The sequence below is a fragment of the Poecilia reticulata genome, chromosome 14 (genome assembly GCF_904066995.2).
Source record: "Poecilia reticulata chromosome 14, P_reticulata-male-v2, whole genome shotgun sequence".
Taxonomy (NCBI): Eukaryota; Metazoa; Chordata; class Actinopteri; order Cyprinodontiformes; family Poeciliidae; genus Poecilia; species Poecilia reticulata.
Window position 1 is genome coordinate 21111572 of NC_088843.1, and position 25027 is coordinate 21136598.

General features: G+C 43.6%; 4 protein-coding genes across 5 annotated transcripts; 1 reads left to right on the forward strand and 3 right to left on the reverse strand.

Annotated features, from left to right (window-relative positions):
* Positions 1-990: 990 nt before the first annotated feature.
* On the reverse strand, positions 991-3775 carry siah2l (seven in absentia homolog 2 (Drosophila)-like). The gene is made up of 3 exons (XM_008401808.3): positions 3191-3775; positions 2219-2398; positions 991-1451 (listed from the first exon to the last, which is right to left on the reverse strand). Exons 1-3 carry the CDS (start codon positions 3620-3622, stop codon positions 1080-1082), a joined length of 984 nt encoding a protein of 327 aa, XP_008400030.1. The 5' UTR covers positions 3623-3775; the 3' UTR covers positions 991-1079.
* A 1480-nt stretch (positions 3776-5255) lies between these two features.
* On the forward strand, positions 5256-14416 carry LOC103459879 (neuronal acetylcholine receptor subunit alpha-10-like). Of its 2 annotated transcripts, XM_017303008.2 has the most exons (7): positions 5256-6788; positions 7147-7391; positions 9985-10130; positions 10198-10352; positions 10527-10773; positions 10844-11129; positions 13108-14416. In XM_017303008.2, exons 2-7 carry the CDS (start codon positions 7181-7183, stop codon positions 13761-13763), a joined length of 1701 nt encoding a protein of 566 aa, XP_017158497.2. In that variant the 5' UTR covers positions 5256-6788; positions 7147-7180; the 3' UTR covers positions 13764-14416. The 2 variants fall into 2 exon arrangements, with proteins under 2 accessions (XP_017158497.2, XP_081471354.1); XM_081615228.1 differs by having other exon boundaries at positions 5256-7391.
* A 3721-nt stretch (positions 14417-18137) lies between these two features.
* Positions 18138-19239, reverse strand: LOC103459877 (olfactory receptor-like protein COR6). The gene has a single exon (XM_008401806.2). It carries the CDS (start codon positions 19144-19146, stop codon positions 18193-18195), a length of 954 nt encoding a protein of 317 aa, XP_008400028.2. The 5' UTR covers positions 19147-19239; the 3' UTR covers positions 18138-18192.
* A 2948-nt stretch (positions 19240-22187) lies between these two features.
* LOC145554844 (olfactory receptor 8G17-like) lies at positions 22188-24473 on the reverse strand. The gene has a single exon (XM_081615554.1). The coding sequence runs from the start codon at positions 24384-24386 to the stop codon at positions 23433-23435; it is 954 nt and encodes a 317-aa protein (XP_081471680.1). The 5' UTR covers positions 24387-24473; the 3' UTR covers positions 22188-23432.
* Between the last annotated feature and the right edge of the window lie 554 nt (positions 24474-25027).

Genomic DNA, 25027 nt, shown 5'->3' on the forward strand with positions numbered 1-25027 from the left:
GTTTCAGCAAGTGGAACCCGACAATGTAACGGTGGGTGGATGGAGCATCAGGCAGGTTTTATTCCTTATTGATGCATTTGTGGTGTTTTACATTCATACGTTGATTGAAGGTGTCTGTGAGGTTGAACTGCCTGGAATGATTTAAAGGGCCGGAGGTTTTCTCTGGCCTCAGCTGGAAATGTAAAGGTTCTAATAATGAAAAAAAGTTGATGTTTCTTCTTCTGCTCACATAAACTGATCTTTATAGTAGCGTTACATATTCTGAGCTTGAACTTTGACCGCAAATCTGCAGATTCTGCTGAACCAGCGTGTCCTGAGCTGCAGTCAGGGTCCAGTTCCCGGCATGAGGGGTTCTGGAGGAGTTCTGAGGTATCTTCCTGCTGCAGTCATTAGTGAACCCGGACTGTTTGTGTTCTGGTTCTGTAGAGCTGAGCAGTACTCCGGGTCCAGCGGGTCTCATCAGAACTTCAGCAGCACAGAAAGAAGGCAGCGGTAGAAAAGTAAGGCTGTGGTGGCAGATTGGACTGTTCACTGCTGGATCAGAACCAGAAACCTCCCAACCCCAGGGTCGGTCTGGTTCGGCTCAAAAGCCCTTCAGAACGAGTCAGGTTCTGTTGGATTGTTCTACTGATCCAGAACCAGCGGTTCTGGTTCTGCAGTCAACATGAAGACTTCCTGGAGGTTCTGGTTCTCCTCTCAAAGCCAAAGGGAAACACCAGAACCGGAACAGGTTCCTTCCCCCTGCTGGCCCATAGGAGAACTTCTGCAGGAACCAGTTGATGATGTAGAAGTTCTGCCAACACAAGGTCAAAGGTCACATGACCGACCCCAGTCAGAGTTCTCTCTGACTGGGTTCCAGAACCGAACCCTGGAGAAGTGGACCATCAACCCGGAAGGTTCTGCCAGCTGGACAGGTCCAACAAACTGAAACGGTTCTGTCTCTGAGCTAGACAATGTTCTGATCCACAGATCACTGACCAGAACCAGAACCAGACCCAACAGAACTTTTATTTCAACAGTTTTTATCAGACCCGATCTGGACCGGGTCGTGCCGGTACCGGGTCGGTACCACGCCATCCTCAGCACATGGAGATGGTGACGTTGATGCCCAGGTTGCCGTTGTCAGCGAACAGGTGAGCGACGGATGTGTCAAACACCAGGCAGTCGCTGTTCAAGATGGCCGCCGCCACGCCGTCGTGGATGGAGCGCGGTGTGGCCTCCCAGGTGAGGCGGCGCCGGTTCCCGTTGAGCTCCAGGCGGTAGGCGAAGTTCTGGGCCTGCTTGCGGGCGCCGATGAGCAGAACCACGGCAAAGAACTGCTGGTGGCCCTCGAACTTTTCCTGCTTCTCCAGAACCAGCATGAAGTGGTGGCTGAAGCACGACTGCATCATGACCCAGTCCACGGCGCCGGGCAGCGAGATGTCCGTCGCCAGGAACACGATGTCCTCGCCCTGCAGGGAGACAGCATGCTGACCTTTGACCTGCAGCTCAGACACAACCACACACGCCCATAGTGTGTGTGGTTGACCCTGACCCTAGAAAACTTTATTATATTGATAATTATGGATCAGGTTTTTTTATTATCATACATACAGCAGAACTGGTGATGTGACCTTTAACCTCTTGTCCAGTTTTCACTCCATGTTTTGATTTCAAAGCAGTTCTGAGGCAAAGTGGAGAAACCTGAAACTACTGTTGCGCCATGCACCCAGCAGGCTGTTGCTAGGCAACCAAAGTCAGGGGGAATTTGAAACTGTCTGTTACCCTACAGGCTGTTGCTAGGCAACCAGAAAGTGAGAGTTAGTTGGCCCAGGCTAAGCGGCTAAAGCCTACATCTCCCAGAATGCTGTGCAGATCGGGATCAGAGATCAGTGAAAATATTGTACATTCATTCTTTTGTTTTATCCATTGATCATATATTGCTCACGTCTTTAAAGTGTTTGTTATTGATTTATAGTCCAATCAGAACCAGTCGTCTGGGTTCTGATCAGAACCATCACAACCAGTTCTGGTGAAAACCTGGGAATGTTTACAATTTTTTCCCTCCATGAACTCAGAAGTTTACATACCTCTGGTCAGACTCAGGATATCTGAAGGGAGATATTGATTAGTTTACTGATCGGTTATTCTGATGACTAACAGTTTTCAGGCAATCAGCAGAACTAGTTCTGCTGGTTCTGACTGGACTCCAGACAGTTGTGTGTGTGTGTGTTCTGACCTGCAGTGTGGTGATGGACTTGTGCGTGTGCATCAGGTGTGGCATGACGGCCTCCAGAGGCCCCGCCCACTTGCAGGTGGCTCCAGGGCAGGGACAGGTGTACGGCCTGAACTCACACAGCTCCTCATGGTCGGCCTTCTGGCTGTGGTGGAGGACCAGCAGGCAGCCGGAACCAGAGTACTGCAGGGAAAGGGGAACGAGCCAGAACTGGGTCAGAACAAGAATAGAACCAGAACTGGATGTCTGGGTTCGACAGCTGAGAACAGGTTCTGGTTCTGCTGCTTAAAAATAAAAAGTGAGTTTTTCCAACCAGATCAGATTTTAATAAATTTCTTTTCCCCTCACTTTCTTTTCTAAAAACAAATAAATAATAGAAAATACAGTTAAAAAGTGTTTTTTATTCCTGAGCCAGAAGTTTGATTATCAGAATAAAATCTACATTTTAGCAGAATAAAGACAATTTTACCAGAAAAAACATCATGAAACTATAAAAAACGCTTTTTTAGAGTTAAGAGGACATTTCTGATGCTGATGTGTAGAACCAGAACCCAGATCAGGTCAGAGGTCAGGACTCAGATTTCAGTCCAATCCACTTCAACTTTAATGTGTCTGTAACAGAACCAGAGACGGCAGGTTCTGTTACACTGAGGCAGAGCGGCAGAGCTTGACCCAAACAGCTCCAGAACCAGATCAACATTGAATTAATAATATTTATTCCAAAAAAGGATCACACTGAACACTGTCTCTGGTTCCTGAGGAACCAGAACCAGACTCCTGCGCTCTGACCACCTGAATGTCTCATTCCTGGTTCTGTTTCTGGACCAGAATCGGACGGGTACAGACTCTAGCTTTGTTTTGGTTCAGAAGGAATCCCCATGACGTCACCCGACGCGCGCGCATGCAGTGGAAGCGTCGAGCGGAGTGATCGGTGTCTCCCAGCCCAGCCCGGTTCGGACCGGTCCGGTACCTTACCTTGCAGGGGAACGGCAATGTGGAGGCCACCTTCTCCATGGCCAGGTTCCGGATGCTGGGGCTGAGCGGGCCGCGGCAGGTCGGGCAGCAGCTCAGTTTCTGGCGGCACGGGTTGCAAACCAGGTGACCCGCCTGGCACTGCAGGATGGGCGGCAGAACGTAGTCGAAGCACACCGGGCACTCGAACAGCGCCGTCAGCTCCGGGGACTGGCCGGGGAGAGCCGCGGCATGCGGCAGCGAACCGGCGGAGGATGAGGCGGCGGAACCCGAGCCGGGGACGGAGCCCACACCGGCGGTAGCTGCCACTGCTGCGGCCGCGGCGGCGGCGGCAGCGGCGGCGGCAGAAGCGGTGCCTCCGGAGCCTCCGGGCTTTCCCCCACCTGCTTTACCGGCTCCCAGTCCTCCACCTCCGGCTGAGGACGGACGGCTCATGGCGTCCTGCTGTGGTCCAGTCCAGTCAGCGGCCCAGCGGGCGGTACCGTCATTTACTATTTACGACCGGACGTCCCTCCGGGCCGCGGAGACACAACATGGCGGCGGTTAGTTTGTATTAGTTTGCATCTTGATCCGCACACTACCATTGGCTGGTTCAGTTTGAAGTGACGGTCCGCTCAGCCAATGAGAGAGAGAGGGGGCGTGGCATTACATAATGTTGAGAAGTGAAAGAACACATAACGTCCCATAAATTTATCAAGCAATTACATTCAAATCTACATATTGCATTAAATCAAAGTAAAACTTTGTATCATATAAACATTTAACTGAAACATGAATATTTATAAATCATTAATCCTATTTGGTCAATTCAGAAATACTTTATTGATCCCAAAGGGAAATTAAATGTTATACAGGTCCTTTTCAAAAAATTAGCATATTGTGATAAAGTTCATTATTTTCCATAATGTAATGATAAAAATTAAATTGTCACATATTTTAGATTCATTGCACACCACCTGAAATATTTCAGGTCTTTTATTGTTTTAATACTGATGATTTTGGCATACAGCTCATGAAAACCCAAAATCCCTGTCTCAAAAAATTAGCATATCATGAAAAGGTTCTCTGAACAAGCAGTTAACCTAATCATCTGAATCAACAAATTAACTCTAAACACCTGCAAAAGATTCCTGAGGCTTTTAAAAACTCCCAGCCTGGTTCATTACTGAAAACCGCAACCATGGGTAAGACTGCTGTCCAGAAGGCCATCATTGACACCATCAAGCAAGAGGGTAAGACACAGAAAGAAATTTCTGAACGAATAGGCTGTTCGCAGAGTGCTGCATCAAGGCACCTCAGTGGGAAGTCTGTGGGAAGGAAAAGGTGTGGTAGAAAAAGCTGCACGAGAAGAGGTGACCGGACCCTGAGGAAGATTGTGGAGAAGGACTGATTCCAGACCTTGGGAGACCTAAGGAAGCAGTGGACTGAGTCTGGAGTAGAAACATCCAGAGCTACTGTGCACAGGCGTGTGCAGGAAATGGGCTACAGGTGCTGCATTCCCCAGGTCAAGACACTTTTGAACCAGAAACGGCAGCAAAAGCGCCTGACCTGGGCTACAGAGAAGCAGCACTGGACTGTTGCTCAGTGGTCCAAAGTATTTTTTTTGGATGAAAGCAAATTTTGCATGTCATTTGGAAATCAAGGTGCCAGAGTCTGGAGGAAGACTGGGGAGAAGGAAATGCCAAAAGGCCAGAAGTCCAGTGTCAAGTACCCACAGTCAGTGATGGTCTGGGGAGCCATGTCAGCTGCTGGTGTTGGTCCACTGTGATTTATCAAGGTCAGGTCAATGCAGCAGCTATCAGGAGATTTTGGAGCACTTCATGCTTCCATCTGCTGAAAACCTTTATGGAGATGAAGATTTAATTTTTCAGCACAATCTGGCACCTGCTCACAGTGCCAAAACCACTGGTATTACTGACTATGGTATTACTGTGCCCAATTGGCCTGCCAACTCTCCTGACCTGAACCCCATAGAGAATCTGTGGGATATTGTGAAGAGAAAGTTGAGGGACGCAAGACCCAACACTCTGAATGAGCTTAAGGCCGCCATCGAAGCATCCTGGGCTCCATAACACCTCAGCAGAGCCACAGGCTGATTGTCTCCATGCCACGCCGAATTGAAGGCTGCAAAAAGATTCCTGACCAAGTATTGAGTGCATAACTGAACATAATTATTTGAATGTTGACTTTTTTGGTATTAAGACACTTTTCTTTTATTGGTCGGATAAAATATGCTAATTTTTTGAGATAGGAATTTTGGGTTGTATGCCAAAATCATCAGTATTAAAACAATAAAAGACCTGAAATATTTCAGGTGGTGTGCAATGAATCTAAAATTTATGACAGTTTAATTTTTATCATTACATTATGGAAAATAATGAACGTTATCACAATATGCTCATTTTTTGAGAAGGATCTGTAGATGTTATAATGCAAATCATTCAATGAGGGGCAGGAACGGCCTCCTGTAGCAGTCTGTATTACAGTGGTCCTCTGACACTTCTGACTGAAGAGTACTTCTTTACACCATTACCTCCAGAGGTTCTCCAGACCAGAACCAGAACCGTCCGGTACAGAACCAAAACCAGAATCAAAGACCTGAAGAGGCTAAACAACCCGATGAAGAATGCTGATTATGTTCTGGTTCTGCTGTTGTTCTGCAGAACCAGAACAACAGCAGAACCAGGACTGTTCCAGTCCTGGTTCTGGTTCTGTTCCAGTTCTGGTACTGTTGCCCATCAGATCAGAAGCAGAATTCGTTTATCATCATCGTGCAACACAGCAAACCAAATTTTAAAATAACAACTCTAGAAGGCATAGCAAATAAATCAATAATAATAAATCAATATATAAATATTAGAAACACCCAAAAGCAACCTGTGACTTTTGACCTGCAGCCTGGTGGTAACCCAAACCCAGCAGCTGAACCTGATCCTGCTGATGTAAAAGTCTCTGAAGCCCCCTGCTGGACACTCAGCTAACGTCACATACTCCGTCCTTCAGCAGCTGGGAAACTGGATCAGAAACTCCAGAACCTTCAGCTGGTTCTGGTCCTGGTTCTGGTTCTGTTCACAGCAGGAATCTTTGATCTTCTGCTCTCATGAAAATATTTTCTTTTGTTTTTCTATTTTAACATTTTAATGGAGGAATATTAAATCAGTTCAGTTTCTGTGGAAACCCAGCAGAGCTGCTCCTGACCAGCAGGGGGCGACAGTAGAGAGGAAAAAAAATTAATTGGAACAGGAAAAAACCTCCAGCAGGACCACAACCGGGTCGGTACCAGAGGCCGTCTGACCCGACTGGAGGTTTGATAGAGCAGAAGAACTGAACCAGGAGAACTTTCTATGTTACAGTAAAAAGTTAACAGCAGGAGACATAAAACGATTAGGTGATGGCAGCATCATGACTGCTGATGCCCCGCCTCCAGGAGGGAATCAGCCAATCGGAACACAGAGCAGGTGTAGACATAACTGAGGAAACAAAAAGTTAAGAGCTGGAATAACAGCAGATAATGCAGACTGGAGGGCAGTAGGAGAAAAAGTCAGCTTGTCTTCCTGCTCACCACATTTTGACAAACCTCTGCAGACTCTGACTGTGACAGGTAGGTTCTACAGGAAGTCCCACTTCCAGAGCTGCATGATGAGCATGTTGCTGGGTTTTCTTAGAAACTTTTTAATCTCATTTTAACAATGAAATTAGCTTTTTGCACTGATAACCAGGATCAGCTGGAATGAATAGATGAATGAACTGTACTGATGAACTGAATTGATCTGAACTGAGCATGCTCAGACAAAAATCTTCACCATTTTGAATCGATTCATCTGATTCAATCGTGAAACAGATGAACTGTAGTCTGTCTTCTGGTTCCTTTAACTGGGTCAAAGAGGAACTGACTAATGGAGTTTTGGGTCAGCAGACCCAAAACTGACTGATGGAGTTTTGGGTCATCTGTCCTCCAGGCACGGTGGACGGTGTCCTGCAGAGTTTTGTCCTATGGTGCAGAGCAGGTGGAGCACTAACGACTCCTCATACATCAGAGACCAGAGCTCTACTGCACACGCTCAGACCTTCATCACCATCCTCTGCCTCAGCCCCTCCCCCTCCCTCTCCTCCTCAGTCTGGACCCACTCCATCTATCGGATCAGAACCAGGATGGAGCTCTGCTGCAGAACCTCGGCCGTCCTGCTGCTGCTGCTGCTTCCAGGTAAGAACAGTTTAATGTGGGTCTACGCTCGGGTTGGACCAGAACCAGAACCGAAACCTCTACTGGAACTGGTTTCGGAACTGAAACACAAAGTTCTGATGCTTTATTCTGAGAACAGAGCCGGTTCTGTGGAGGTTCTGGACGGACAGAGTCCATCACGTCCCACCTGGAGGACAGAAGTCAGGACATTTACAGACTGGTTCTGGTTCTGCTGGGCAGTGAGACGTAGTGGAATGGGAAAGAAACGGACCAGGACAGCATGAGGTAAAGGTTGTAAACAGTCAGAGTGAGGCAGAATCTCCCGGTCTGGTCCAGATTCCAGCAGCTTCTGAAGCATTAGAGAAGAACTTCAGCAGAACTTTTTCTCATCAGAACCAAAACCTTCAATCTGGGCTCACTGAGCTGATCCAGCAGAACCAGAACCAGAACCTGTCTGGAGGTTCTCCATATCCTCTCTGGTTACATTTATTCAGTTCTATCTGGCTGCTTTGGTTTTCTGTGGCCCGGTTCTGGTCCACTAGTCTTTTCACACTAGTCCCCAGTGTGGACGGAGCTTAGCCCGGCTGGTGATCCGGTAGAGGGAGCATCATGCTGAGGGGGGAGATGCTTATGGACATCAAGAGTTTTACTGGAGAATCGAATCATAAGAGACAGAAATAAACAACCAGAACATTCCAGTTCCAGAGTTCATCAAATGTAACGGAGGGACAGGAGGAACTGGCTTACTGTGAAACCATGAGCTTTATTATTATTTATTACTGTTATTAATGATATAATAATAATAACGGTATTTATTATATTAATATTAATAATAGTAAACATTAATAATAATAATAATAATAATAATAATAATAATAATAAAAAAATTATTATTATTATCCAGTGATGATGGATTATTATGGGATGCTAACGGCTGAGGTCCGCCCAGGTTAGCATTAGCTTGGTGTCTAGATCATTTCAGAACCAGATAATCGGAGACCTGGACCCGCTGTTTGTCCATCCAGCAGAATCAGAGTTTTCTCCTCAGTTCAGACAGAAACAGGAAGTTGGTTCTGGTGATTTCATTGGACCCAGGATTGTCTCTCTGAAGCTGCAGAAAGAAGAAGCGACAGACAGAGAGCCTCTGATCAGACTCGCCCACTGCGCCTGCTGCGCCCGACCCTCTTCACGCCTCCTGACGCATCAGATTCACCCAGTTCTCCTTAATGAGTAGATAAATAAAATGTTTCTTTAAGTTATTGGTAATTGTTGGGTAAAAGTTGTGACTTGAGGAATAATCATGATGATGATTTGTGAGGCGTCACCTGATTGGTGCCCCTAAAGTCAGCTGAACCAATCAAATGTTGGGGTTTATTAACGAGGCAGCAGCAAATATTTCATGATGTAATGCAGCACAAATAAATGTTTATGGTGACTACTTTGATCTGTATCTGATTCAGATTGTGATTTGGTCCTTAGATTTAAAGCGCACGCTGACTAATAAAGGTTAGAAATGAGGTAAACAGAGGGACGTTGAGCAGGAAGTTGATCTAATCTGGAGGTAAATAACCCCAGAGGCAAGACGGCTGCCAGGGAGAATCAGCCTAAACAAGGTAAATATTTAGCCCAGAGAGACATGGGAGGCGTCCTGTCTCAGATTATCTCCCAGACGCGCTAAAGGCCGCCAGGTTCTGACAAACATCCCCAGCTGGTGCAGATGGTGGGCCAGAACCGGGCCAGAACCAGGTCCAGTAAGCATGTCCATGTTTGTCCAGAGCAGCAGCGTCTCCTGTCCTCAGGAATCTGAAGGTCAGCGCCGCAGCAGCCGCTCCTTTTTAGTTCAGCAAGCTGCTGCTCAACTCAATGAAACATGAATCGGACCAGAACCGAGCCGAACAAGAACCCAGTTCAGTTCCAACAGCCACAGAGACTCACTGGGTTTTATTCCTGTTTTCATCAGAACCACGGCAGATTCATTCATATTCTAGTTATAATTCATCTGGACCTCATTTCATTGGAACCCAGCAGCTTTGGGCTCACAACAGAACCTCAGCAGGCCCACCTGGTTTTGCTGCTGATTCTGCTGCTGGTTCTGCTGCTGGTTCTGGGCCGTTCTTGGATTTTATTCCTGATTTATGGATATGCAGAGTTTCCCTCCACCCTTATGAGGAAGTTCCTCTGATCAGAGGGGGAGACGGGAGATCAGGTTCTGATGGATCACCTGCAGGGTTCTCTCATCTGATTGGTCAGCAGCTGCAGGCATCCAACCAATAAAAACATAAGTACAGAAATGTGAACTCATAAAAAGAATGCTAAACAACTTTAATTTCTAAAAGAATTGAATCAGATTCTGAGCCTGTTCCTCATTAATGAATGGATTAGTGTAATCCTCCTGTTCCAGATTTAGGCTGAGGTGATGATCAGGTTAATTAAGGAGGGAATGCATCAGCTGCAGCAGGAAGCGCTGCGGATTACAAATGATTCACAATCAGATCAGAGGACAGAAACTCCTGGAAACAAGTTTAACGTTTGAAAAGAGAAATTAAAGAAACATGAGAAAAAGTTATAGACCAAGCATTTCAGCATGAATAATCCAGAATAATCTGGTCTGCAGGGTGTTTCTCGGCCCATGGCCGCTTCGCCCAGAAGCTGCTCAAGAACCTTTTCTCCAACTACACCAATGCTCTGCGGCCGGTGGATGACACTGACCACGTCATCAACGTCACGCTGCAGATCACTCTGTCCCAGATCATCGACATGGTAACCACGCCGCCGCCATCTGAACGCGCTCGGCGGCTCCCCAACCTCACTGCTCCGTTCTCTGCAGGACGAGCGGAACCAGATCCTGACCACCTACCTGTGGATCCGCCAGGTGTGGATGGACGCCTTCCTGAGTTGGAGGAGCGACGAGTACGACGGCCTGGACGCCATCCGCATCCCTAGTCACTACGTCTGGAGGCCCGACATCGTGCTCTACAATAGGTGGGTGGGGCTACTATAGGATGGATAGTGCTTGTGGTCTTCAGGCCCTTGTTTCCTCCAGGTTTAACCCTTCCTTGTCTTTAGTGTGGATGATGAGTTCTGCATGTGGGAGGAGTTACATTAGGTGGGCAGGGCTTGTGATTTCCTTGAGGTTTAACCCTCGCCTCTCCGCAGTGCGGACGATGAGTTCTCCAGCTCCATGGAGACCAACGTGGTGCTGCGTAACGATGGCCAGGTGACGTGGGACCAGCCGGCCATCACTAAGAGCTCATGTTCGGTGGACGTGGCATTCTTCCCTTTCGACGTTCAGCAATGCCACCTGACCTTCGGTTCCTGGACCCACAACGGGAACCAGATGGACCTGTTCAACGCATTGGACAGTGCCGACCTGGCCGACTTCGTCCCCAACGTGGAGTGGGAGGTGAGAGGTCACCGGCCATGTTGCTTGCTGCCCAGCTTGCTGTGACCAACCTCTGGCCCCTGTCCCGCAGGTTCTGCGCATGCCGGCCAAGAAGAACGTGATCCTGTACGGCTGCTGCTCGGACCCGTACCCGGACATCACCTTCACGCTGCACCTGAAGCGCCGCGCCTCCTTCTACATCTTCAACCTGCTGCTGCCCTGTATGATGATCTCCTTCCTGGCGCCGCTGGGCTTCTACCTGCCCGCCGACTCGGGCGAGAAGGTATCGCTGGGCGTGACGGTGCTGCTGGCCCTCACCGTGTTCCAGCTGCTGGTGGCTGAGAGCATGCCGCCATCCGAGAGCGTCCCACTGATCGGTGAGGAGTTTTCTCTGTCCTGAACCTCAGCAGAGGAGAAATGTCTGACAGCAGGATTCAACATGTCTGCTATCAAACATCAACATAAAACACAATTAAGATAGATTACCTTTGGTTCCAATTAAAGGCACATTAATGACTCCATCATTCAAGATATCCTAAGCATAGATATGCGATGTTAGATTAGTGCAGATGAATGATGAGTCAGCAAAACTAACTTATAGATATCTGGAATTCTGACTCATCATAATTTGTTATGTCTTCGATTGAAGTAGATATATTTAATCTAGATGGTTTTTCTATTCCAGATATGTTGAATGAATATTCTGACTAGCCAGGAAACGTCACTGATAATTATTCTGTCAAACTGCCCCAGATTTACATAGCATTTAAAGTTATTAAAAGTCAAATATTGTTTTAAGTTGTTCAATAGCAGCACTTTTATCTCTTCTAAGCAATTTAAGCTAATTGTTTGTGTTTTTTGGAAAGAATAAACAATAAATTCTTTGCGGACTTAAGCAGCCGTCTCTTAGATAACTAGAATGTAATTATAGATTAAACTGATTTAATGTTAAAACTGCCTGCCATACAACAAAAATAAGTATGTTTGGAGTGTTTTATTCAGAAATGATCTCAGGTAGAAATGTTAATATTTCTCTCTGGTTTTTATATCTGCAGGAGAAATAAATATGAAAATGAATGTGATGCAGTGAGATTATGTACATTTCTATGATTCTTTATTAGATAAAAAAAAAAGCAATTTTTTTATTTCGCTTGTTGTTAAAGCTGCAGGCAGATGAAGCTGATGCTGCATGCAGGCAGAGATTTAATGTCAGCTTGTAACAATAAAACAGCTGAGTTTAATCACATTAATAATCACATTATTACCACTAACTACCTCATTATTATAGGTCAGAATCAATTGTGCAGAACAGAAATGCTGCAGTTTTATCTAATAATCATATCTGGAGGCATAAAGTTATTTTCTCACTGAATCCTGTAATCTCTCTGAGGGAAGTTTTAATGAACAGCAGCGTTTCAGTCTGACTCCATGGAGGAAACGACTTTCAGATAAACGGATAAAGCCTCCAGCTCTGCTGGGGGGTGAAGGCCTTGCTCCTAATTAAAGGATTTAGATTCCTGGCTGGGATCCACATCAGGTCGCTCCATCAGAGCAGAACCAGGAAAAGTTTAAATCCTGCTGAGTCAGCAGATCAGCCGTAATGACTATGGCAGAGCAATCAGCAGGAAGCCGGCGGGTCGATGCTTCCTGTCAGCGAATCCACCAATCACTGCTCAGGATCCGCCGATCCATTCAGCACCGGGCAGCTCCGGCAGCAGCTTTAAATCCACACACACACACCGAGTCACACACACCTTGTCACACACACACTGAGGAGGGAAAAGAAGAGGAGCAGGCTAAAGTCAGGAACCGGTTCAAACTTAATAAATATTCAGCTTTAATAAATACATGTCTTTTTGACCTCGTTGCCATGGTGACGGCCATATGGATGAAATAGGAAAAATAATCTGTTTGTCAGTTAGCTTTGGTCAGGGTTGGTTCTGTTTAAAGGGGCAGTATCATGTAAAGTCAGCTTTCATCGTATTCTAATGTTTTTCCCTGCAGTGCTGGTTTGATTCTTTCATGTGTGAGAAATCCTTTAATCTCCATGGCAACCATTCAGCTGAGCAAAATGCCTGGGTGGACCTAGCCCATAACTTGTTAATAGAGGAGCCATATTGGGATGACTTCCTAGAGGCGGAGCTTCAGAGAGAGGAGGAGATTCTTAAAGAGACAGAGGCCAAATTTCAGGGCTTTAAATAAGGAAGTAGCATTTCTTTTAAGTTATACTTGATATTTTTATAATAATAGTTGCTGAGCTATAAAATGGCCCTATGTGTCTGGAGGACATGGTACTGGCCTTTTAAGTCTGACCTGGTTCTGAGTCCAGATGGTAACCTGTCTGTGTCCCACCAGGGAAGTACTACATCGCTACCATGACGATGGTCACCGCGTCCACCGCTCTCACCATCTTCATCATGAATATCCACCACTGTGGCTCCGAGGCCCGGCCCGTCCCAAAGTGGGCGGAGCTCCTCGTCCTCAACTTCCTGGCCCGGATCTGCTTCGTCAGCGAGGTGGGGGCCAGCTGCCTGGGGGGGGCGCCGTCCAGGAAGCAGCCACTTTCCCGGCAGGAGTCCCACAGCCGGTCTGACGACAGAGGAAGAGGAGCCAGCTGGGATGTCAATGGGCGGGCCTGGGGGGGGCGAGGTGAGGAAGAGGAGGGTCCTGGGAGGCAGGAAGAGGGGGGTCAGCAGGCAGGAGGGCAGGAAACGGTGTGGAAGGAGGATCTGCTGGTCACCATCGACCACTCCGAGGAGAGAGAGGCAGAGCAGCCGGCCGGCGGAGCGACCCAGAGGGAGATCCGGGTCAGAACCAGGTGTGTGTGCCAGCACCAGCGGCTGCTGCAGAGCGTGGAGTCCATCGCTGGGTCTTACCAGGACCAACGCATTGCCCAGCGCCGCGTTGCCGAGTGGAGGAAGGTTGCCAAGGTCATGGACCGCTTCTTCATGTGGCTCTTCTTCATCATGTTCTTCTTCATGAGCGTCCTGATCCTGGGCAAGGCTGTCTGACGGATCCGACCAGAACATCTGGACGGATCCGCCGTGGCGACGCCATGAGCAGCGCCACCTCCACTCTGCTGAGGTTTCTCACCTTTATAGCTCATCAAGTTTGAAGTTTTTCACCATGTCTTGCTTTGTGACCTTTGAACCCAAACAGAACCAAGCAGAATCTTATCCCAGAACCTTCAAATGAAGTCTGGTTTTCTGGAAGTGAAGAATACAGTCACATTAAAATATCTGAAGCAATAATGTGTAAATATTTGAACCAGGAAAACCTGGGTCCGGTTCCCTGCAAGTCCAAATGGCTCGTTTGGTTCTAGCTGGGTAATCTGCCGAGTCATTCATGGACCTGAGAACTTCCAGAACTTCCTCATGTTTGTTGATGATGTTTAACTTCAGAGGGTTTTCATTCTGATTCTTGAAACATTAAATGGCAACAGATTATCCGTTAATCTGATCATTTAGTGCTTTATTAAGGACATAAAATCATCTAAAGTCCTAAAACCTGGGAGCTTTATTTTGGACCGGGGTCGGTTCTGATTCTTTTACATTTTATCCACTTTATAAACCAACACTGCATGAGTCGCTCACTGTTCAGTAAGTATAATCAATCAGCTGAATCTGTGATTGTGTTGATTTACAATAAATGATATTTATAATTATTCTCTGCTTCTGATTTTAATCTGTGACCCAATGAACTCTGGACCGGACGTGTTCGGTTCAGAACAGAGATCCAGAACGGGAGGACTGCAGAGACCTGTGGGGGATGACATATGAGTCACCCCCTGAAAGCATAAAATAAATAGAAGACAAAGCTAACCTAGAACTGCAAGCAGATATAATGGGTTCCTCGCCCAACTCCGCAGGTCCTTCCTCTCCACAGCCTCTACCCACACCCACCTGCACACCCCACAACGTGTTTCCCGTTAGCCTCATCATCGCCGGCGCTCTGTAAGCGTTGGCCAAATTGGCAATTTTCCAGAATGGTTTTTGATCCCACAAGGTTTCAAATGCAGGACAGTCCTGAAGATAAATGCACTGATCCACCCAATGTGAGCTAAACTGTGTCTCTTGTCACTTCCTTCAAGGAAAAGCCCAGTGTTGTATTTGAAGAGGATTTAATGCGAAAAAGTGTGAAACTGAAACGAGACAAAACAGAAGAATACTCAGTAAACAAATCATACTATGGTCGAATAAACATTACTTTATATAGATTTGATGACTTAAATGGTTCATTTAAACTTGAAATTCCCCATAGATGAAGTTAGACAAGAGATAAGTATGTTGAAGTTCAGACATATTGCTGGCCAAGATAAATGTGGATTTGGCTCCAATTTATGGCCAAATAGAATTACTACACTATAGAGGAAAAATGTTTGTCAGTTGATCAAAAATTAATTTCAAGACACTTTACAAGAAAAAAAATAAAGAAGAAACTGTAAACAAATGTACCGAAAAGAACCATAATAATATGTTGTTATAAAATGATGCATTCAGGCAGCACTGCATGGAACAGGCCTGTGCTGCCTGTTCTACCTATTGCATGTGGGTGGGTGGCTCAAGGAGGGGACTTGCCAGGTCGGGCGAGGAACCTATTAGATCTGCTTGCAGTTCTAGTTTGATGCCATAATTAAATATTTCAGATTTTTAATATCAAAGATAATCTGTCTAAATGTAAAAATGCAATTTTAAAACCATAATTAAGAAAAGGCCAGATCAGAACCAGAACTTTTGTGAAACAGCAGAACATGCTGCTCCGATATGAAGAGCCTGAACAACAGAAACAAAATTTTTTCATCAGTCTGGAAATGCTTACAGAACCGTTTCTGAGGTTTTGGTCTCCAGAAAACCTGAGTCAGAACCATGATCCACACCTGGACCGCTGGAGAGGCCGACCAACCATAACCACTCCATCAATGACCCAGAACAATGACTCTCCATGACAACCACCAGACCAGTTGTATCCAAGCGTTAGGCGTTTGTCATTAAAATCGTTTTCCTCCTGCAGGGCTCGTCTCTGTATTTGGGCCCAGGTGGAAGCAGTCTCACTAATATTAATATTTATGCATCAGATATGGATTTATATCTGGAAGATTTAATATGGTAAGGCCTAACCTGCTAAAGTTTGATAAGCAGGACACTAAAAGGTTCATGCTGTTTATCTGATCAAAAGAACAAAAATTCTCATGTAAACTCCAGAGAGCAGTGACAAATGGCGGCCAGCAGAGGGCGCCAGAGTCCTGCAGATGAAATAAACCTGGAACGTCATTGTGAAGGCTCTCCGCTTTGAGTTCATTAGATCAGTTCACTTTACAGAACAAACAGGGAATCAGTCATTCCCTCAACATCTGATCTGACATTGAGTCTGACGTCCACATGAACCGGGTCAGTACCGTCCAGGTCCAGTCCCATCCAGGTCCGGTGGCGTCCAGGTCCAGAACTGTTCTGTTCAGTTTCTTTTAACCTCGTCTGATTATCCACAGGAAACCAGCAAGTTGCTACCAGAGCAACCAGTGGAGAGAACCAGAACCAGGACCAGAATAAAACCAGGACCAGAACCAGGATCAGAACCAGAATAAAAACCAAGACCAGGGGACCGGAACCAGAACCAGGACCAGAACCAGAACTGGAACCAGGACCAGAACCAGGACTAAGACCAGGACCAGCTGATTGCCTTAATGTTGGTGGATGGTGATCAGTTGATACCTACATGCAGGGGTCGCGATAACGGAATATTTTCCTCATCTTTTTTAAACGATGTAAAAATTTGAAGCCGTCCTTCATTTTGGCAAGTTATAATTAACACTGTTGACTGGTGAACATGCACAGACATTATAGACTTTACGCAAAAATCACTCAAAAATATCCCTTCTGAATATCATCTCATGGACTCTCAACTAAATGCGTCTTTCTGACCGGGAGCTGGCAGCGTGTTGAAGAGATATGGACCCGACGCTTTGGTGCATCTGGTTCAGAAGCGCGTTTCAAACCTTTGGTTGAAAAGGCTCCTTTAATTCAAGTCTCCAGTAGAGAACAGAGAAAACTAAAGAGAATGCAATGTTGTTTTAATCCATTTATAGTCTAAACAATGGAGCCGACATTTATCTTGAGGAAATAAATAAAGGTGCAGAAGTTAATTAGACTGTAACATGCGCAGTGTGCGGCGGATGCACAACTAATGCGTATGCGGCTCGGCCACTGCAAAGCTTTAAACTTAACTCACCCTGCGGTTTTAGCACTGCAGCTGGAAGACTTTAGCCTCCCATGGTCTCAGCGCGATGCTCAGGAGGAGCGCGGCAGATGTCACGGTCAGATATATGTCTGTTTTGGGGAAGAAACCACACAAAAACATTTGAAGCCGTCCTAACCCTAACTCTACCCTATAAATGGATTAACACAACATTGCATTCTCTTTAGTTTTCTCTGTTCTGTATGTAGTGGAGACTGAAATTAAAGACGCCATTTGAACCAAAGGTGCAGGACATTTTGAACCAAATGCCCCTCTGAACCAGAAGGGCTCCAAATTCGTCCGGTCCGTATCTCTTCAACACGCTGTCAGCTCCCGATCAGAAAGTAACATTTAGTTCAGAGTCCATGAGATGATTTTCAGAAAGGATTTTATTGACTGATTGATTTTAGTTGCCTCTGCGATGAACTCTTAGCGTAAAGTCTATAATGTCTGCTCATGTGAACAAGGCAATTATAACCTGTCAAAATGAAGGTCAGGCTTGAAATTTTTCCATCGTTTTTAAAAAACAAAATTGGTGAAATGCGGAAAATACTCCGTTATCGAGACCCCTGCTCAAATGAATACTTTTACAGGCCGCACTTTTCAGTTTTTTATTTGTAAAAAATATTTAGAATGAGGGATAGTTTTCTTTCTACTTCACAACTGTATTCCACTTATTGCTGGTCTTTCACATTAAATTGATTTAATATGTTTGTGGTTATAATGTGGCAAAATACAGAAAAGCTCAATGGGTGCAAACACTTTTGCTAGCTATTGATTTTGTATTGCTTGATATAGTTGCAACTGTAATAAAAGTACATTTCAAAGAAAAAAGTTTATTTTTCCAGTGTTTCTAAGAACATTAGAAAGATAAAAAAATACTGTGTTAAAGTACATGAGGAATATTTTCATCAATCTGATTAATTTGCGATTAATCACGAGTCAGCTACAAACACTCGTCAGATTAAAAGAGATTAAACATTTTAAGATATATACATCCTTAATGAGCATATTTCTGTTAACATGAAGTCCCATTATTATTATTATTATTATTATTATTATTATTATTATTATAGATGCAAAGCATAAATTCACTGCATCAAAATTAATTTCTAAAGACAGTGAAATATGTACACAGTAAAAAACACACATCATAAAAGTTGGAACTCACGTTTTATTGGGTATACAAGAAAAATAAAGTCTGTGTCACTATTTGTTATTTTTTAATTGAAAACATTGATGTGTCTTAATTTTTTCAGATAAAAAGTTGCGTATTTCTTTTGACTGGACACCATAGATAATAGTGTTGAGGCTTCCAGGTACAACAAAAAACAGAATGGTGAGGATTTTTCTGTAATATGAGTACTGAGGAAATCGATGCAGAGCAATAACACTAAATCCACTGAACAACAAAATCAGGTAGACAACCAGGTGAGTGCTGCAGGTTTTTAGGGCTTTTTTCTTCATTGATTTATTCTTACTGGTCACACATATCACAGCAATCTTCCCATAGGTTAGAACAATGCTGCCGACCGATGCTACCAGCAGCAGCACGGTGTAAAAGAGGCCATAGATGTCATTGATCTCCACACTTTCACAGGAGAGCTTAAACAACAAGGCGTTATCACACAAAGGGTTTGAGACAAAAGTCCTGCATCTGTTGAGCCTGACAGAGAGTCCGATCAGAACCAAAACAAACAAGAAGGGAACGCCCCAGGCGGCAACCGACAGCTTCACCAACATCCTCCTGGTCATTATTGCAGAGTAACGCAGAGGGTTGCAGATGGCAACGTATCTGTCAAAGGCCATGATCATCAGCACCGTGTGGCAAGTGCTGCTCACCCACTGAGTCAGAAACGCCTGAACCACACACTCATAGTAACTGATGAGGCGCTCAGACGGAGGCCTCAAAATATCCACCAGCAGGCGAGGAAAGACTTCTGTAGCTGCAATGATATCACTGACTGTCAGGTTGCAAAACAGAATGTACATGGGCTGGTGAAGGTTCTTCTCAATAATGATCAGAATCAAAAAACCCAAGTTTAGAGTCACAGTAAAAATGTAAAAAGCTAGGAACAAGAAAAAGGCGGCGTATACAACATCCTTTGTGAAATCTATGCCCTCCAGCTGGAGCATAAAACTGTTGTAGGTGAAGTTTTCCATCAGTCTGAAAACCAAAAGCTGAAACCAGTTATAATAAGTCACAATACAGCAACAAAAGTCGTAACATAGGATCAATACAAATAAATAACAGTAACAGGCAGCATATGGAGAGAAGCGTGGTATTTGTGGGAAAATTTTACCACCTGTCAGCAGCAATGCTCCTGTTGGTAGATATAGTTTATCTTTGGATGGGTGTGTTTATGTTTGCCTTCTGACTGATGTAATGTTAAGAAACCCATGTCGTGACTACAACGGTCTCTCAAAGGGGTTTATCTTTGGAACGGTTTCTTCTTCACACTTTAATTTCTACATTATTTTAAATACAAGACACCTAAAAGTAAGTTACTGATTATTAAGGGCTGTAAATATGAAAAAAAAATTTAACATTTTATTTTTACATATTTAATTGTAGATGTAACAGCCAGTGAAGGGAAGCTAAGGCAGGAGAAATATAATCTGTCATTTTAAGTTTCACCAGAAGACTTTGTGCAGCATTTTGAATCAACTTTTAACTCCACACCTGTCTCAATATCAGTTATAAAGTTAGAAAATAGTTATAAACTGACTTTATTTAGCATTAGATTTTTGTTAGGAAGAATATTTAAAATGTACTAAATTCTTATTCATAATCTGTAAAATCCCACAACCAACGTTCTGCACAATCAAGACCAATCTGGAGAAAATTACACAATTTCACCAATTAATTGCAGAAAACAAATTAGAGATTCTAAATCCACAAAGCTCCTCTTCCCACTGCACTGATATCTTTCAGGTGAGGTCATAGTTGATATTGTTGACGTAAGGAAAGTTGTGAGTGGGATATTGTTCAGAGTTCTGCTTTTTATTGCATCTAATATGACTGAAGTAGTTTATTTTTATGATATAAAACCAATGTTACTCAGCAGAAAATGATGGGCCGGGTCACTTCTGGTGTAGCATATTTACTTGGTTTAAACTGTGAACAGAAAGGACAGCGGTTATAGTAGCTGCTCTTAATATCTGCTGTAAGCTGTTTTCTCAGGCATGGTGGACTTCTTCTGCCTGGCAAAGCTCAACCGCTAAACACAAAAATCAACGAGCGGCACACATACCACTGACGTCACTGTACATCTACTCTAACATAAATTAACTGAACTCAAACTACATATATTTAGAAAATATTTTGCGGCCCTATTTCCACCGACCAACCAAGCCAGCGCGAGCCATTAGCATAATTACTTTAGCTTGATGCTAACTCCGGCTTCACATTCAGCTCGGCAGTTCAGTTCTGTTTAGTGATGGGTAGATGAGGCGTCATGTGCAAAACTGTGTTGATTCTGTGTCCATACTGTCACTCAATACTGACACCTGCTGGTCATTAAAAATTCCTACAGGCATCGTAGTGATTTGATGACCTAGTCTATACAATAAGATTTAAGTCTTTGTATTTTATTGAACATTATATATTGTATTATGTCATATCTCCAGTTAAATTTAAAATATATTTGATATACAGTCAATAAATAATGTGAACATGTACCATAAAGTGAAAATTTAAGTGAATGTGTTTGGAATGAGTATGCATGGACTGTTTCTTTTTCAACAATTTTTTATAAAAAAAAAAAAAAAGAAAAAAGTTTATACAACATGTTGAAATTTTTGACAAAACTTCTCCTGCTGTAGAAAAAAAATTAAGTAAACACTACATTTACAGCGAACCCTTGTTTTTCTTAGGTGTTGATTTCCTTAAATAACCCATGATAGGCGAAATTAGTTACCTTTAGTTGTTACAATTATTATACAGCATAATTACTCTACATTGAAACCAAAGAACAAAACCTGTTTTCAGATCAGCTGTGTGTGTGCATCATTCGGGCCTTAATGTGATCCGGATCATGTCATTAAAGCGTCTCCTCCAAGCTGCCCCGCGAGACTCACAGCTGTATCTACGGCAGAGCGGCAGAGGGATGGATCTCGTCAAGCGAGCCTCCGGTCGGGTTTTGCTGCCTCTGCCCAGTTTTTTTTCCAGCTGGCATTCAAAGTTTCAGTTTCCATCTCCTGAATGGACAATCTGTATTAAATACCGTAACTTTATTGGCACTCAGGTAGAGAGTGCCAATAAGGTTTTAACTGTAATCATACGGTTAAAGCCGTATGATTTTTAACAATCATACAGTCAAGCAGGACACAGAACACTGTGAAAAAAAAAAAAAATCTGCGAATCAGTGATGCCACGAAAGGCGAACCGCGTTATAGAGATGGGTTCACTGTATATGAAATAATTTATGAAATGCAACTGAGTAATTGGCTGTATATCTGAGTTTATCTAGGTGTATCTGGGACTTCATTCTAATGCCTGGCCTCATAATGCCTCAACATTGAAAAGGTGGATTTATTTAAATAAGACAGTTTAGTCAAACATATGCGACACTTAACCTGCAGAACACAATATGAAAGTAAACTAAGAGTTAATTTCAGCTGAATTTGGATTCAGATAGATCAAGTAGAAACTGACAAGAACCAGATGAAACAACAAAAATGAAAACAAATTTATTCTCCAATATAAGATCAAAATGGTCCCACACTGTGGAAACCTTTCCTTTGAAGCTGCTCCATAGTTGATGCTGTAAAAGATCAAGAATTCGTTTGGCATATGCTTTTGACAGATTTACAGATTTGCTTCCTTATAAAGACAGTTTGGCGCGTTAATGTCATTTCGAAACAGTTCCTGTATCGGTCACGTGACTTGTTGAAACCAATACGCGCACCGACACGGGTTTTGGTCTGTGGGCTTGACACATTCGCCGACGCATCGGTGTTGCCGTACCCATCACTAGTTCTGTTGAAACACCTTTTTTTCTGCCAGACGGGACTTATTAGAGGCTAGTAGCGTTATGGTGCTATTTATAACGCAGCTTACCTCTGAACAGAAAGCACAGCGGTTATAGTAGCTGCTCCTAATATCTGCTGTAAACTGTTTTCTCAGCAATGGCGGACTTCTTCAGCCTGCCAGAGCATCAATCACTGTTGCATGCAGCGCTGAGCGCCCTCCAATGGCGAAATCCATACATTGCTAGGTATAATAAATTCTATCGCTAGTTTCTCGCTTTAAGTAAACTTTAGCATAAAAATAAAATGAGGGGGATACTATTTTCATGCCTTGTTCTCTTTCATAGTGCCACACCAGGAAGAGCAGTCTATCACAGAGATATGGATTTTATAAACAGGCCAACAGGCCTGAAATCTGGATGCAAAATTCACCTGAACTGTCTTTATGTGGGGCTCTGACGGTTCAAAGCCACATAAAGACGGTTACAAAGTGGGCCTTCTATCAGCTGAAGAACATTTCCAGGATCAGAGGACTAATGTCTCAGGATCAAATAAACTCATTCAGGTGTTTCTCTTTAGTGGCATTGATTAGTGCAGCAACATCTTCACAGGTCTGAGAATAGACTTTAAAAAGCTTCAGTTTCTAAATCATGTGGTTCTGCTTCTGCTCTGCATCCAGAACCAAACATGTAGAAGCACCATTCAGTTTTTATGCACCACAAATCTTGAACAAACTTCCAGAAAATTGAAAAATAGCCAAAACATTGAGTTTCTTTAAATCCAGACTAAACACAAGCCGGTTAGAGTTGCCTTTGAAAATAAAAAAACTGGAACATCATTGATTCTGGTTTAGGTAACAACTTTTATAACTGCTCAATATTATATCATTGCAATGTAATTTTCATCATGTCAAACATTGAATTCCCTTCTTGCTTAAATTTGCTATACAAATAAACTTGACTTGCCTTGCATTAGTTTGAATGTGTGTGTATGTGTTTTCTGCTTCCGTCACATTAATGGCATTTTCTCCCTCGGTAATATAAAGCACTACTCTATTCTATTGGTTTACATGTTTTCCAAATAAAACTAGTTTTTACAATTTTGACATCCTGAAACGTCCCGACCTCTTGTTAGGGTTACTTGTGTCACCTAAAACTGAGGGAAAAAATAATCAGTGCCTTCATCTCTTCATGTTTTCTACATGATCTTTCAACCTGGTTGCCCAAAAAATAGAGTAAAACCTTAAAAGGTTCCTAAATGCTTTATGTGGTCAATTATTGATTCCACCACTGTCTTAATCTGGTGGACTGTCCCACTTCTTTTCTAACTTGTCCTAACTATCAGCCATAAATAAAGACAGCTCTTTCTTTCTTTACAATCAGGGAGATAACACTATTAAATATTGACTCACAAATACAATATCTTAATATTGATTGAAATCAAATAAAATGCACACACTCGAGAATAGCATATTAAAATCATGTTTTCTTTTGGGAAGGCAAAACCTTTCTGCATTTAGGTGTTTTAAACATAAACTGTCGCACCTCTTTTGACTGGACACCATAGATAATAGCGTTGAGGCTTCCAGGTATGATATAACACAGAATGGCAAGGATTTTTCTGTAATATGAGTACTGAGGAAATCGATGCAGAGCAATAACACTAAATCCACTGAACGACAAAACCAGGTAGACAACCAGGTGAGTGCTGCAGGTTTTTAGGGCTTTTTTCTTCATTGATATATTCTTACTGGTCACACATATCACAGCAATCTTCCCATAGGTTAGAACAATGCTGCCGACCGATGCTACCAGCAGCAGCACAGTGTAAAAGAGGCCATAGATGTTATTGATCTCCACACTTTCACAGGAGAGCTTAAACAATGAAGCGTTGTCACAGAAAAGGTTTGAGACAAAAGTCCTGCATCTTTTGAGCCTGACAGAGAGTCCGATCAGAACCAAAACAAACAAGAAGGGAACGCCCCAGGCGGCAACCGACAGCTTCACCAACATCCTCCTGGTCATTATTGCAGAGTAACGCAGAGGGTTGCAGATGGCAACGTATCTGTCAAAGGCCATGATCATCAGCAGCGTGTGGGAAGTGCTGCTCACCCACTGATTCAGAAACGCCTGAACCACACACTCATAGTAACTGATGAAGCGCTCAGACGGAGGCCTCAAAATATCCACCAGCAGGCGAGGAAAGAGTAATGTAGTTCCAATGATATCACTGACTGTCAGGTTGCAAAACAGAATGTACATGGGCTGGTGAAGGTTCTTCTCAATAATGATCAGAATCAAAAAACCCAAGTTAAGAGTCACAGTAAAAATGTAAAAAGCTAGGAACAAGAAAAAGGCGGCGTATACAACATCCTTTGTGAAATCTATGCCCTCCAGCTGGAGCATAAAACTGTTGTAGGTGAAGTTTTCCATCAGTCTGAAAATCAAAAGCTGAAACAAGTTATAATAAGTCACAATACAGCAACAAAAGTCGTAACATAGGATCAATACAAATAAATAACAGTAACAGGCAGCGTATGGAGAGGAGCGTGGTATCTGTGGGAAAATTTTACCACCTGTCAGCAGTAATGCTCCTGTTGGTAGATATAGTTTATCTTTGGATGGGTGTGTTTATGTTTGCATGCTGACTGATGTAATGTTAAGAAACCCATGTCGTGACTACAACGGTCTCTCAAAGGGGTTTATCTTCCTCACACTTTAATTTGTTCATAAGGCACATTACATTATATAATGTAATGTGCCTTATGTCAGTGTTATGCATGTCAGTCATGCATAAGACTGACAGCACTGTCAAAAACATGACATAACACCTGTCATGAACTTGATGAAGTCTTCATAAATATTTATGACTCTTGTCGTAAAGTGTCATTCGGTAAATAATAACCTTTTGAAACCAAATTTTGCATTATTCAAAATTTCTCTGTTGTGACAACTTGACATTAACCAAGAATCACCATCTGCAATAATCATGATAATAGTTAATTATTAAAATTTTAAATGTCTAGACTGATCTAGATCAGTAGTCCCCAACCCCTGGGCCGGCACCGGTCCGT